Consider the following 13904-nt stretch of genomic DNA (forward strand, 5'->3'; position numbering starts at 1 on the left):
GGTCCTTGGAACCTGAACATTTAGTTCTACTTTCTATTCCAGGAGTTCTCAGTTCACCTCTTTTTCTTTATATATTGTTAGAACATAGTGTACTAGATTGAAGAAGCAAACCAGTCGGTGGTGTCTGAGTTTGTTTTTCAGGGACTTTGCACCTCAAAGGAACTACAGATCTTTCTATTCCTGCCATTTTCTACAATCTACCTGATGACTGTGGTGGGCAACCTTTTTGTTGTGATAGTGATCATCACTGATCACCGTCTGCATTCTCCCATGTACTTCTTGCTAGCTAATCTCTCATTTGTTGACTTCTGCCTTTCCTCAGTGACCACCCCTAAGCTGACCATCGATCTCCTACAGGACAACAGGACTATTTCCTTTGGGGGCTGTATGATCCAGATCCTCTGTGCTCATTTCTTTGGAGGGGGTGAGATTGTGCTTCTTGTGACAATGGCTTATGACTGTTATGTGGCCATCTGCAAGCCACTCCATTACACCAGCATCATGGACAGACAGAAGTGCATTGGACTAGTTTTGATATCATGGGTCATTGGCTTTTTACATGCAATGAGTCAACTGCCCATGATACTGGAACTGCCCTTTTGTGGACCCAGAGTAGTGGACAGCTTTTTCTGTGATATCCCTTTAGTGATAAAATTAGCCTGCAGGGATACTGATACCTTGGGAGTAGTGACAAATGTTGACAGTGGTGTTTTAGCAACAACTTGCTTCATTCTCTTGTTGATTTCCTATACTTACATCCTGTTAACTGTCTACCTTCACTCTACAGATGGTGCATCAAAGGCATTCTCTACTTGCACATCCCACATCATAGTCGTGGTGCTGTTCTTTGGACCCTGCATTTTCATGTATTTATGGCCTGTCCCCATCACTTGGGTGGAGAAGTTTCTTGCTGTGTTTAACACAGTGATCACACCTCTCCTAAATCCAGCCATTTACACACTGAGAAATAAAAATATTAAGAATTGCATAAAGAAATTGATAAATCAGCATGTGAATACAAGTAATAATTGTTAGATATCGCATGTAATCAGATAATCCACTGAGGCACCCAAGTTTGGCGACATTTTGGCTTACAAATTTAACTGTATGTATGACTCATTTATTTCTGTAAATGTTGAGTGACCACAGATATACAGTTTATATATTTTCTATTATGAAAGTATGTTTTAAAATTAAATATTTATATTCTTACCACTAGAAAGCACAATCCTCAGTAAAATTCCTTTGTGCATGATCAAAGATCGTAAGATGGTAATAATGAAGATGCTGAAAGTAATAATTGCCATGATTAATTATATACTACCTATGTTGTTAACTCTGTGTGTGACATTTCACCCAGATGATATACTATTTACTGTTTACAAACTCACTTGAATTAGTCATTATTTCCATTTTTAAAAATACAGCATCGCATGTCTAAATTAGCTCGAAAGCATACTGAAGATATTTGCATGGTCTCCATCCACATAGAAAAATGATAATGAATCTAAGCACAGTAAGGCTGCTTTGCTTTCCATGACATAATCACTGTCAGGTTTTGAGTCTTGGCTATTCATGTACTTGCAGAGTTTCCCTTGACTTCTTCCTTAAATATGCAGGAAGAAGTGTTGACAACACTTTGATACATATTTTCTTAGTTAACAAGTGATTTTTACAATTTTAATGTATCTTGCATGGAAAAATAACACATATAAATGTTTTGGCAGTTTTCCAAAGCAAAATTTAGATTCATGCAAAGAAAGCCAAAGAGAACCCATCAACAGCACAGTGCAACTGACAATTCATCCTCTGCAGACTTCAGATAACATGTAGTAATTCACTGTGTACACAAGTTTCCTGCTAACAAAACCCTCACCTGACAACAGCCCCCTAAGAAATCTCACACATACACCCCCACACACAAATGCACACATTCACACAATATGTAACACATTAAAATATATAAAATATCATATATACATATTCAGAACATATATGTCTGTGCATGTGTGTGTAAATGGTAAAACATACAGAGAAAGAAATAGAACAGCAAGAATGGGAACAAATATTCAAAACCAGGAGTGAAAAGGAGAGCACTCAAGGGATGCTGCACCCTTCAAGGTATAACATGACATTGTGTACAGCTTTATGCCAATGAATTTAAAATTACACGAAATGGGGTAACAAAACATAGTTACTAAAGCAAGAACATACTTTATTAGTGGGTCTCATTATTACATTTTCAAACAGGTGTATGATGGACTTTGACCATATTTACACCCTCGTTTCCCCTGCTTACTCTCCCCTCTATGCCTCTCACTGGCTCACTTTGTAATTCATGATAGTATCACTTTTACTTTCATGTCCCTTTTAATTTTTTCCCTAAATTCCACATAAAAGAGGTAATTAGGAGAACAACCTTCCAGAGTCTGGCTCATGTCATTTAACTTGATGGTCTCCAGTTCTGTTTTCCTGAAAACATGATCTTATTCTTCTTTGTGACTGAATAATAATCCATTAGGTGTATTTACCACTGTTTGTTTATTCGTTCATCACTAAGGCTATTTCCATGGTGTGGCTTTTGTGACCAGTGCTGCCAGAAGCATGGTCTCCAGGAGCTCTGTTGTGTGCTGCCTCTGATTCCTTTGGGATATGCCCAGCAGCACCATTACTGGATCATATGGCTGCTCTTTTTTTAGTTTTTTTTATGTGCTTCTATACTGTAAATTCTGGTTTCCATCATTTTCAACTCTGGTACAAAGGTTCAATAACAAACATAATAAACATAATTACATTCATAGTACTGTGTTATTGGATAGACATTTTATAAAGAGATATAAGCTGCAGTTCCACAACCCAATTATGACGATGGGGTGGACAAGTAAAAGAATGACTTTTATTTGTGAGCAATCAAGTTGTGCTTATGTAAAACTAACATGTTATTATAACTATAAGATATTTTATGTAAGCCTCACAATAACCACAACAAAATGCATAGAGTTAAATATGTAGTAATTAAAGGAAATAAGTCAAAGCACATACCTTTAAATCTGGCAAAACCTTAAGGAAAACCATGAGATGTGAACAAAAAAAATAAAGGAAATGTAAAAAGTCATAACAGAATTCATGAAGTGGCAATGTTAAACCATTAACTCTCAATAATTCTTTTAAATATAGTTGGATTATATTCTCAAGACACATGTTATAGCTGGATTGACAAAAATAAAAGAATATATGTATATATATTTGTGTCTACATTATCTTTTGGATCTATTTCCCACATATGAAAAAAAATATGTGACCTTAGTTTTTCTAAACCTGGCTTATTGCATTTAATATTCTTTTTTAGGGCTAAGTAATACTCCATTGTGTACATATAACACATTTTCTTCATCCATTCATAGTTATGGTGCATCAGACTATTTCCATAGCTTAGCTACTTTGAATAGTGCTGCAATAAACATGTGTACAAGTGTCTTTACTGTATCCTGACTTGCATTCCCTAAGATATTTTCCCAGGATCATATGACAGTTCTATTTTTAGTTTTCTGAGGAGCTTCCATACTGTTTTCCATAGCAGTTGCACTAATTTACATTCCCACCAACCCTCATGAGGTTTTTTCCCCACATGCTCACCAACAATTGTTGTTATTTGTGTTCTTGATGGTAGCTATTCTAACAGGAGTGAGGTGGAATCTTATTGTGGTTTTGATTTCCATTTCATTTATGGCCAGGGATGGTGAGCATTTCTTCATGTGTGTTTTCAACATTTGGATTTCTTCCTTTGAAAAGGTTCTGTTTAGTTCATTTGCCAATTTTTCATTGGGTCATTAATTTTTTTGTAGTTTACTTTTTTGAGCTCACTGTATACTCTGGCAATTAATTTCTTGTCAGATGTATAGCTGGCAAAGATTTTCTCCCATTCTGTGGGCTACCTCTTCTATCTAGTGACCACTGCTTTTGTTGTGTGGAAGCTTTTTAATTTCATATAGTCCCATTTGTCAAAGCTTTCTCTTAATTGCCAAGAAACTGGTATTCTATTTGGGAAGTTACTACCCATGCAAAGAAGTCATTCTCTGTCTTTTCCTATAGGAGTTTCAATGCTTCAGGCCTTACATGAAGGTCGTAGATCCACTTTGAAGTGAAAGACAGAGTGGAAGACATGGATCTAGTTTCAATCATCTACATGTAGATATGTAGTTTCTCCAACAACATAGGTAGGAGGATCCTACCTATGACCTCCCATGCAGCTAAGATTACAGGCATGAACCACCACACCTGCCTTATTTGTTAAGAAACAGTCTTGCTAGCACTTTTGCCCAGGCTTGCCTCAAAGTATAATCCACCCTCCCTCTGTCTCTTGTTATGTTTCAACATACCTAAATTTTTTGACTTAGGTTTCCCATAACCTTTGCTTACTTCTTGGGCACCATTTCCTTTGGGGGAGAAAGGTTTTCATAAAATTAAAGGCAGGAAAACACTCAGCATTATCACATAATGATTTAAACACCACTGACAAAAATGACAGAGTGCCTCTCCTCATCAACTGAGATTTGTAATAGAAACATGAGAAATAAAAAATGTTGCTTTTTAACTTTCTTTCATTTTTTTTCCTATCATACCAGGACAAACCCATGTTTAATCGAGGCATGAATAAGACAGGATTACTAAAGTGCATTTAAAAGTATTTTTCCATTGTTCATTTTCATTTTGAGAAAGGCTCACAGCGTGGTTTACAAACACACTCTCAATTTTTAGAACTCTACAGAGAATGACAGTCCCAAAGGCTACTCTGAGTGACAGGAGTTAAATAGGCTCATGAGAAAAATGACATTGTGCCAGTGCTGAGCTAAGAGCCATTCGCACATCACTCTGAACTTAGTTCCAGAGGGACATCTTGGATCTATTTTGTTATGTGGCAGGTATAAATAAGGAACATTACATCTTCCTAACAAAGAGAATAATAAAAACATGCTCCTTTAACAGTTTTGCTTGAATACAACAACTGCACAATAACTGCTTGTATTTAATGTGCAAAATGTGATAGATTTGTAACTATGCTCACATCTGAAAGATGATCTCTACAAAATAGTCTCAGACATACCCACCCTTTCCAAAATATTCTTGTGTTCCTTTTATTTTGTTCATTTTTTGCATAGGCTTATTTGGAAGGTTCAAAGGGATCATTCTTTTTTCCTTCTTTGTGATTTTTTTATAGGAACACAGCATGAGATCTTCCCTTAGCAGATATTTAAGGTCAGAAATGTATTATTAAATATAGAACTATGCTGTATAGAAGAGCTCTAGAATTTATATGATAATTAAATCTTTGCAATGAAAAAATTGAGAAAGAATATAGGAAAACAATTCCATTTACAAGACCCTCAAAAAAATCAATTGCCTAGGAGTAAACTTAACAAAAGATGTGAATGACCTCTACAAGGAGAACTACAAACTACTTAAGAAAGAGATAGAGGAAGACTACAGAAGGTGGAAAGATCTCCCATGCTCATGGATTGGCAGACTTAACATAGTAAAAATGGCTATGCTACCAAATGCAATCTACATGTTTAATGCAATGCCCATCAAAATCCCAATGACATTCATCACAGAGATTGAAACTTCTACCCTAAAGTTCATTTGGAAATACAAGAGACTGAGAATAGACAAGGCAATACTCAGCAAAATGAGCAATGCTGGAGGTATCACAATACCTGACTTCAAACTATTTTACAAAGTAATAGCAATAAAAACAGCATGGTACAGGCAAAAAAATAGACATGAAGACCAGTGGAACAGAATAGAGGAACTAGATATGAATCCACACAGCTATGCCCACCTTATTTTTGACAAAGGTGCCAAAAATATATGATGGAGAAAAGACCACCTCTTCAACAAATGCTGCTGGGAAAAGTGGTTAACCGTCTGTAAAAAACTGAAACTAGATCCATGTTTATCACCCTGCATTAGTATCAACTCAAAATGGATCAAGGATCTTACTAGCAGACCAGAAACTCTGAAGTTAGTATAGGAAGGAGCAGGAAACACTCTGGAAGCAATAGGTATAGGCAAGGATTTCCTCAATAGAACCCCAGCCGCCCAGCAACTAAGAGAAAGAAAGGACAAGTGGACTTCATAAAACTAAAAGGCTTCTGCACAATGAAACAAATGGTCTCTAATTTGAAGATACCACCCACAGAGTCATAGAAAATATTTCCTAGCTACACATCAGACAAGCGACTGATAAACAGAATATATAGGGAACTCAAAAGGCTAAACTTCCCCCAAATCAATGAATCAATAAAGAAGTGGGCAACTGACCTAAACAGAACTTTTTCAAAGGAAGAATCTCAAAAGCGAAAAAAAAAAACACATGAAAAAATGATCACCATCTCAGGCTATAAAGGAAATGCAAATCAAAACCACATGAAGATTCTACCTCACTCTTGGTAAAATGGTCTAGCATCAAGGACACCACCAAGAACAAATGTTAGTGAGGATTCAGGGAAAAAGGAACCCTCATACACTGCTGGTGGGAATGTAAGCTAGCACAACCACTTTGGAAAACAATATGGAGGCTCCTTAAAAAACTAAACACAGATCTGACATATGATCCAGTAATACCACTCCTAGGGCTATACCCAAAGGAATGTGACTCAGGTTATTCCAAAGGCACCTGCACACCCATGTTTACTGCAGCACTATTCACAATAGATAAGCTATGGGGACAGCCACGATGCCCCACTACTGATGAATGGATTAAGAAAATGTGGTATTTATACACAATGGAATTTTACTCAGCCGCAAAGAAGAGTGAAATTTTGTCATTCACAAGTAAATACATGGAACTGGAGAACATCATTTTAAGCAAAGTTATCCAGGCACAGAAGGCCAAAAATCGTATGCTCTCCCTCATGTGCAAATTATAGACCCAAAATAAACGCAGTAATATTATTGCACATGGGTCACTCACTAAGGGAATAATATGCACAGGAGGAATAGGGAAAGGAAAGACTTCCATTCTGGGAGAGGCTTCATATATATTTTAAAGAAAATGTGGCATATACATATTATGGAGCATTATTGGACCTTACATAAGAAATACTGCCTTTTGTGACAACATGGATGAATCTTAAGGACACTATACTAACTGAGATAAACCTGTCAAGGAAACATACTGTGTGATTCCACTTATGTGAAGACTCAAATAATTAAACTCATAGAAGCAGAGAACAGGATAGTGGTTTCCATAGTTGAGGGAGAGGGAAATAGGTATTCAGTGCTGCAAAGATTCTTTTTTATTATTTTATTTACTTTTTCTTTCACTTAAATTTTATTTTCTCATTTAACATTTTTTATTCATTTATTCACATGTGCATACATTGTTTGGGCCATTTTTCTCCCTTGCCCCCTATCCCTTCCCTCTCCCCCCCACCACCCTCACTTCCAGGCAGAATCTGTTCTACCATGATCTCTAATTTTGTTGAAGAGAAGACATAAGCAATAATAAGAAAGACAAAGGGGTTTTTCTAGTTAAGATAAGGGTAGATATACAGAGATATTCCTAGCAGTGCTTCCATGTACAAATGTGATACATCCCAAGTAAATTCATTTCTAACTGATTCTTTACACTACTTACTGATACCCTTCTCATATTGGCCTCTGTCACTTTAAGGTTTCTGTATTAGTTCCTTGGCAGTGGGAATATCAAGTACATTCATGTTTTGGTTTCTTACCTATCCCCATACCTCCTGCATTTGCCCTTCCCTTATCATGTGACCCAAGTCCAACCACACAGCTGTATTTTCCCTAGATCTAAAGTCTGCATATGAGAGAGAACATAAAATTTTTGGTCTTCTGAGCCTGGCTACCTCACTCAGAATGATGTTCTCCAGTTCCATCCATTTACTTGTGAATGATAAGATTTAATTCTTCTTCATGGCTGAGTTGAATTCCATTGTGTATAAATACCACATTTTCTTAATCCATTCATCAGTAGTGGGGCATCTTGGCTGTTTCCATAACTTGGGTATTGTGAATAGCACTGCAATAAACATGGGTGTGCAGGTGCCTCTGGAGTAACCTGTGTTGTATTCTTTGGGTATATCCCCAGGAGTGGGATTGCTGGATCTTATGGCAGATCTATGTTTAGATTTTTAAGAAGCTTCCAATTCTTTTTCCAGAGTGGTTGCACCAGCTTTCATTCCCACCAGCAGTGTACAAGGGTTCCTTTTTCCCCATATCCTTGCCAACAGTTTTTGTTGGTGGTGTTTCTAATGATGGCTATTCTAACAGGGGTGAGGTGGAATCTTAGTGTGGTTTTGATTTGCATTTCCTTTATGTCTAGAGATGGTGAGCATTTTTTCATGTGGTTTTTGGCTATTTGTATTTCTCCTTTTGAAAGAGTTCTGTTTAGTTCAGCTGCCCATTTCTTTATTGGTTCATTGATTTTGGGAGAGTTTAGTTTTTTGAGTTCCTTGTATATTCTGGTTATCAGTCTCTTGTCTGATGTATAGCTGGCAAATATTTTCTCCCAGTCTGTGGGTGGTCTCTTCAGTTTAGAGACAATTTCTTTTGTTGTGCAGAAACTTTTTAGTTTTATGAAGTCCCATTTGTCCATACTTTCTCTTAGTTGTGGACTGTTAAGGAGTCCTTGCCTATACCTATTGCTTCCAGAGTGTTTCCTGCCCCTTCATGTACTAACTTCAGAGTTTTGGGTCTGATATTAAAGTCCTTGATACATTTTGAGTTGGTACTAGTTCAGGGAGATAAACATGGATCTAGTTTCAGTTTCTTGCAGACAAATAACCACTTTTTCCAGCAACATTTGTTGAAGAGGCTGTCTTTTCTCCATCGTATATTTTGGCACCTTTGTCAAAATGAGGTGGGTATAGTTGTGTGGATTCATATCCAGGTCCTTTATTCTGTTCCACTGGTCTTTGTGTCTATTTTTTCTGCCTGTACCATGCTGTTTTTGTTTTTGTTTTTGTTTTTGCTATTGCTTTGTAAAATAGTTTGAAGTCAGGTATTGTGATACCTCCAGCATTGCTCTTTTTGCTGAATATTGCCTTGACTACTCTCAGTCTCCTGTGTTTCCAAATGAACTTTGGAAACTCTTAACCCATTCACCTCCTCCTTTTCCCACTCCCTTTTTTTAGTGCCACTGTTATGAATTCCCTGTAATCTATAACTAGCTTAATAACCATAACCCCACTCAAATCTGACAGTCTGTAGATATTATCACCAATATTATATATTGTCTATAGAATATGTTAACAACTGGACTGGCATGGACACTGTGAACTTGCTATTGCTAAATTACATCTCCAAACCAGGGTCAGGTAGCGCTCATCAACCTAACAACCAAGTCAGCCACAATATAAAAAATGAATCGGGAAAGAAATCAGGCAATCAAATCCACCAATTAGCATACCAAAAATATAGTGGCACAGCATCAATTGGAGCAATGGGAAGAAGATGAAGGACAGAAACCACTCTCCTAAAAAAAAATCAATACAAGATTCAGTGGGAAATGGACAAAATGGATTCCCAGTTCCTGACCTCAACAAAACAACAATAAATGTAACTCAGGAACTTACTGATGCCCACAAAAAAAAAACCCAAAGAAAACATTTGGGAAGAAATCTCTGAAAAATTCATGAAGAAGATATTAGACATGGTTAACCAGAATGTACAAGATACACTCAAGAAATTTCAAGTCACTAAAAATAAAGAAAATGAGATGACACAGAAACAAACAAAGGAAATCAGAGAGGACCTCAACAAACAGCAAAGTGAAACAAAGGACACTATAAAAAGAGGTACATGAATTAAAGAAGACACACTAATTATAAAAGAAAAGTAGAACAAAGATTTGAAAACCACAGAAGAAAGAATCAAACAGAAATTCTGGAAATAAAAGTCCCTATAGTCAAACAAACAAACACAGTGGAAGCCCATTCCAGAAGACTAGAACAAGTGGAAGACAGAATCTCAGAGCTTGAAGATAAAATAGAAATTAAAGACAAAAATCTTAGTCAAGAAATTCAAGAGCTGTGAAAGGAATATGTGAGAACTCAGTGACTCCATCAAAAGATCAAACCTGAGAATCATGGGCATTGAAGAAGGAGAAGAGGTGCAAGCCAAAGGGGATACTTAACATATTCAATAAAATGATAACCGAAAATTTCCAAAATCTGGAGAAAGTTTTGCTCATTCAGATACAGGAAGCCTCCAGGACACCAAACAGACTTGACCAAAATAGGACCTCCCCAAGGCATATTATCATCAAAACAAGAAGCACAGAGAACATAGAAAGAATATTGAAGGCTGCAAGAGAGAAACAACAACATATAAAGGAAAACCCATCAAAATCACAGCAGATTTCTCAATGGACATTAAAATCAAGAAGAGCATGGAGTGAGGCATTTCAGGCACTGAATGAAAATAACTTCAATGCTAAGATACTCTACCCAGCAAAACTATCATTCAAAATTGATGAAGCAACAAAAATCTTCCACAATAAACAGAAACCAAAACATTATATGACCACCAAATCATCACTACAGAAGATTCTACAAGGAATTCTGGATGCAGAAAGTGAAAGCAAACAAAACCACAACAGGAAAGAAAGCATCAAACCACAGAAGAAGAAAAGACAAGCAATCAAAGAGTAGCACTGATTCGACTGCACACAATGAAATCCTTAAAAAACAACAATAAATGGCAGGAATCACCACACACCTATCAATATTAACACTGAATATTAACAGACTGAATTCACCCATCAGAACACACCATTTGGCAAAGTGGATTAAAAAGGAAGATCTGACAATCTGTTGTTTACAAAAGACCCATTTTATTGAAAGAAATAAACACTAGCTTAGGGTGAAAGGCTGTAAGAAGATTTACCAAGCCAATGGCCCACAAAAACAGGCAGGAATAGCAAAACATATGTCACACAGAGTAGACTTCAAACTTACATTTGTCAAATGAGATAAAGAAGGACACTTTATACTAATAAATGGTGAAGTACATCAAAGGTAATAACAATTACCAACTTTTATGCACCTAATGTCAGTGCACCCAATTTCATCAAACATACACTAAAGGATTTAAAAGCACACATAGACACCAACACATGGGTAGTTGGAGATGTTAATAACCTCTATGAAAAAAGCATTGGTCATCCAAACAAAAAATCAACAAGAAGTCCTAGAACTAAATGACACCATAAATCAACTGGACCTAACTGATGTCTACAGAATATTTCATTCAACAACAACACAATATACTTTCTCCTCAGCAGCCCCTGGAACTTTCTCCAAAATAGATCATGTCTTTGGAAACAAAGCAAGTCTCAGGAAACATAAGAAAACAGAAATAACCCCTAGCATTCTATCTGATCATAATGCATTCAAACTAAAACTCAATAATAAAAAAACAGCAGATAACATGCAAATAATTGGAGGCTGAATAATACATTGTTCAACAATCAGTGGATCATAACAGAAATAAGAGAGGAAATAAAATGGTGCCTTGAAACAAATGAAAATCAAAACACAACCTATCAGAACCTATGGGACATAGCAAAGGCAGTACTAAGAGAAAAAGTTTTAGCTATGAGTGCATATATTAAAAGACAGAAAGATCTCAAATAAATGACTTATGTTACATCTCAAACTCCTACAAAAACAAGAACAAGCAAATCCCAAAACAAGCAGGAAAGAAATAATTAAAATAAGGGCTGAAATTAATGAAATAGAGATCAAAAAAGCATACAAAAAATGAAGAAAAAAAGCTCATTTTTTTAAAAAAATAAAGATTGACAAGCCCCTGGCAAATCTGACTAAAATAAGGAGGGAAAAGACCCAGATCAGTAAAATCAGAAATGAAAAATGGTAGACAACAATAAACACCATGGAGATCCAGGGAATCCTTAGATATTACTTTAAGAACCTATGTTCCAATAAATTGGAAAATGTAGAAGAAATGGACAAATTTCTAGATACCTACGACCATCCAAAACTGAACCAGAAAGATATTAACCATATAAACAGATCTATAACACATAATGAAATTGAAGCAGCAATAAAGAGCCACCCAAAAAAGAAAAGTCCAGGACCTGACAGATTCTAGCTGAATTCTAGCATACCTTCAAAATAGAACTAATACCAACCCTCCCTAAATATTTTCATGAAATAGAAAGGGAGCAAGCTCTGCCGAACTCATTCTATGAAGCCAGTACTACACTCTTCCCAAAACCAGAACTACATGCCAATTACTTTAATGAACATTGATGCAAAAATCACCAATAAAATAATGGCAAATTGAATCCAGCAACATATCAGAAAGATCATTCACTGCAACCAAGTGAGCCTCATCCCAGGGATGCAGGGATGGTACAAAAACCACAAGTCAATAAATGTAATACAGCACATTAATAGAAGACAAAAAACACTTGATCATCTCAACAGATGCAGAAAAAGCCTTTGATAAGAGTCAACACCACTTCATGATAAAAGCTCTAAGAAACTGGGAATAAAAGGAATGTACCTCAACATTATAAAGGCCATATATGACAAACCTTTAGCCAACATCATATTTAATGGGGAAAACCTGAAACCATTTCCCCTAAAGTCAGGAATGATACAAGGGTGCCCACTTTCCCAACTCCTATTCTATATTGTCCTGGAATTCCAAGCAGGAGCAATCAAGCAAGAAGAAGAAAGAAAAGAAATACAAATAGGTAAAGAAACTGTCAAAATATCCGTGTTTGCAGACAACATGAGCCTATACCTCAAAGACCCAAAAAACTCTACCCAAAAACTTCTAGACACCATAAACAGCTTCAGTAATGTAGCGGGATATAAAATCAACTTTAAAAAATCAGTACCCTTTCTATACACCAACAATGAACAAATTGACAAAGAATATATGAAAACAATTCAATTTACAATAGTCTCAAAAAAATTAAATACCTAGGAGTAAGCTTAATGAAGGAAATAAATGACCTCTTCAGGGAGAACTACAAATCACTAAAGTAAGAGATGGAGGAAGCCTACAGAAGATGGAAAGAGTTCTCATGTTTATGGATTGGTAGAATCAACATAGTAAAAATGGCAATACTACCAAAAGCAATCCCAAAAGCATACTCAACACAATTCCTGTCAAAATCCCAATGACATTAATCACAGAGATTGAAAAATCTACCCTAAATTTCATTTGGAAACACAAAAGACTGCAAACAGCCAAAGCAATACTGAGCAAAAATTTAAATGCTGGAGGTATCACAATACCTGACTTCAAACTATACTACAGAAAAATAGCAATAAAAACAGCATGGTACTGGCACAAAAACAGATATGAAGACCAGTGCAACAGAACAGAGGATATGAATCCGCACAACTATACCCACCTTATTTTTGACAAAAGTGCCAAAAACACAGGATGGAGAAAAGACACCCTCTTCAACAAATGTTGCTGGGAAAAGTGGTTATCTGACTGCACAAAACTGAAACTCGATCAGTGCCTGTCACTATGTACTAGTACCAACTCAAAATGGATTAAGGAACATCAGACCTGAAATCTTGCAGTTAGTACATGAAAGAGTAGAGAATACCCTGGAAACAGTAGGTATAGGCAAGAGGTTTCTCAGTAGAAGCCCATCAGCCCAGCAACTAAGAGAAAAAATGAACAATGAGATTTCATAAAATTAAAAACCTTCCGCACAACAAAAGAAATAGTCTCTAAATTGAAGAGAATACTCTAGAATGGGAGAAAATATTTCCTAGCTATACATCAGATAAAGGACTGGTATTCAGAATATGCAGAGAGCTCGAACAACTAAACTCCTCAAAAATGAATGAACCAATAATGAAGTGAGCAACTGTACTAGCAGATAT

General features: G+C 36.3%; 1 protein-coding gene across 1 annotated transcript; it reads left to right on the plus strand.

The window, feature by feature from the left end:
- The first annotated feature begins 204 nt into the window (after positions 1-204).
- On the plus strand, positions 205-1035 carry LOC109703317 (olfactory receptor 4F17-like). Its single transcript, XM_020188429.2, has one exon. The coding sequence runs from the start codon at positions 205-207 to the stop codon at positions 1033-1035; it is 831 nt and encodes a 276-aa protein (XP_020044018.2).
- The last annotated feature ends 12869 nt before the right edge of the window (positions 1036-13904 follow it).

The sequence above is a fragment of the Castor canadensis genome, chromosome 2 (genome assembly GCF_047511655.1).
Source record: "Castor canadensis chromosome 2, mCasCan1.hap1v2, whole genome shotgun sequence".
NCBI classification, from domain to species: Eukaryota; Metazoa; Chordata; class Mammalia; order Rodentia; family Castoridae; genus Castor; species Castor canadensis.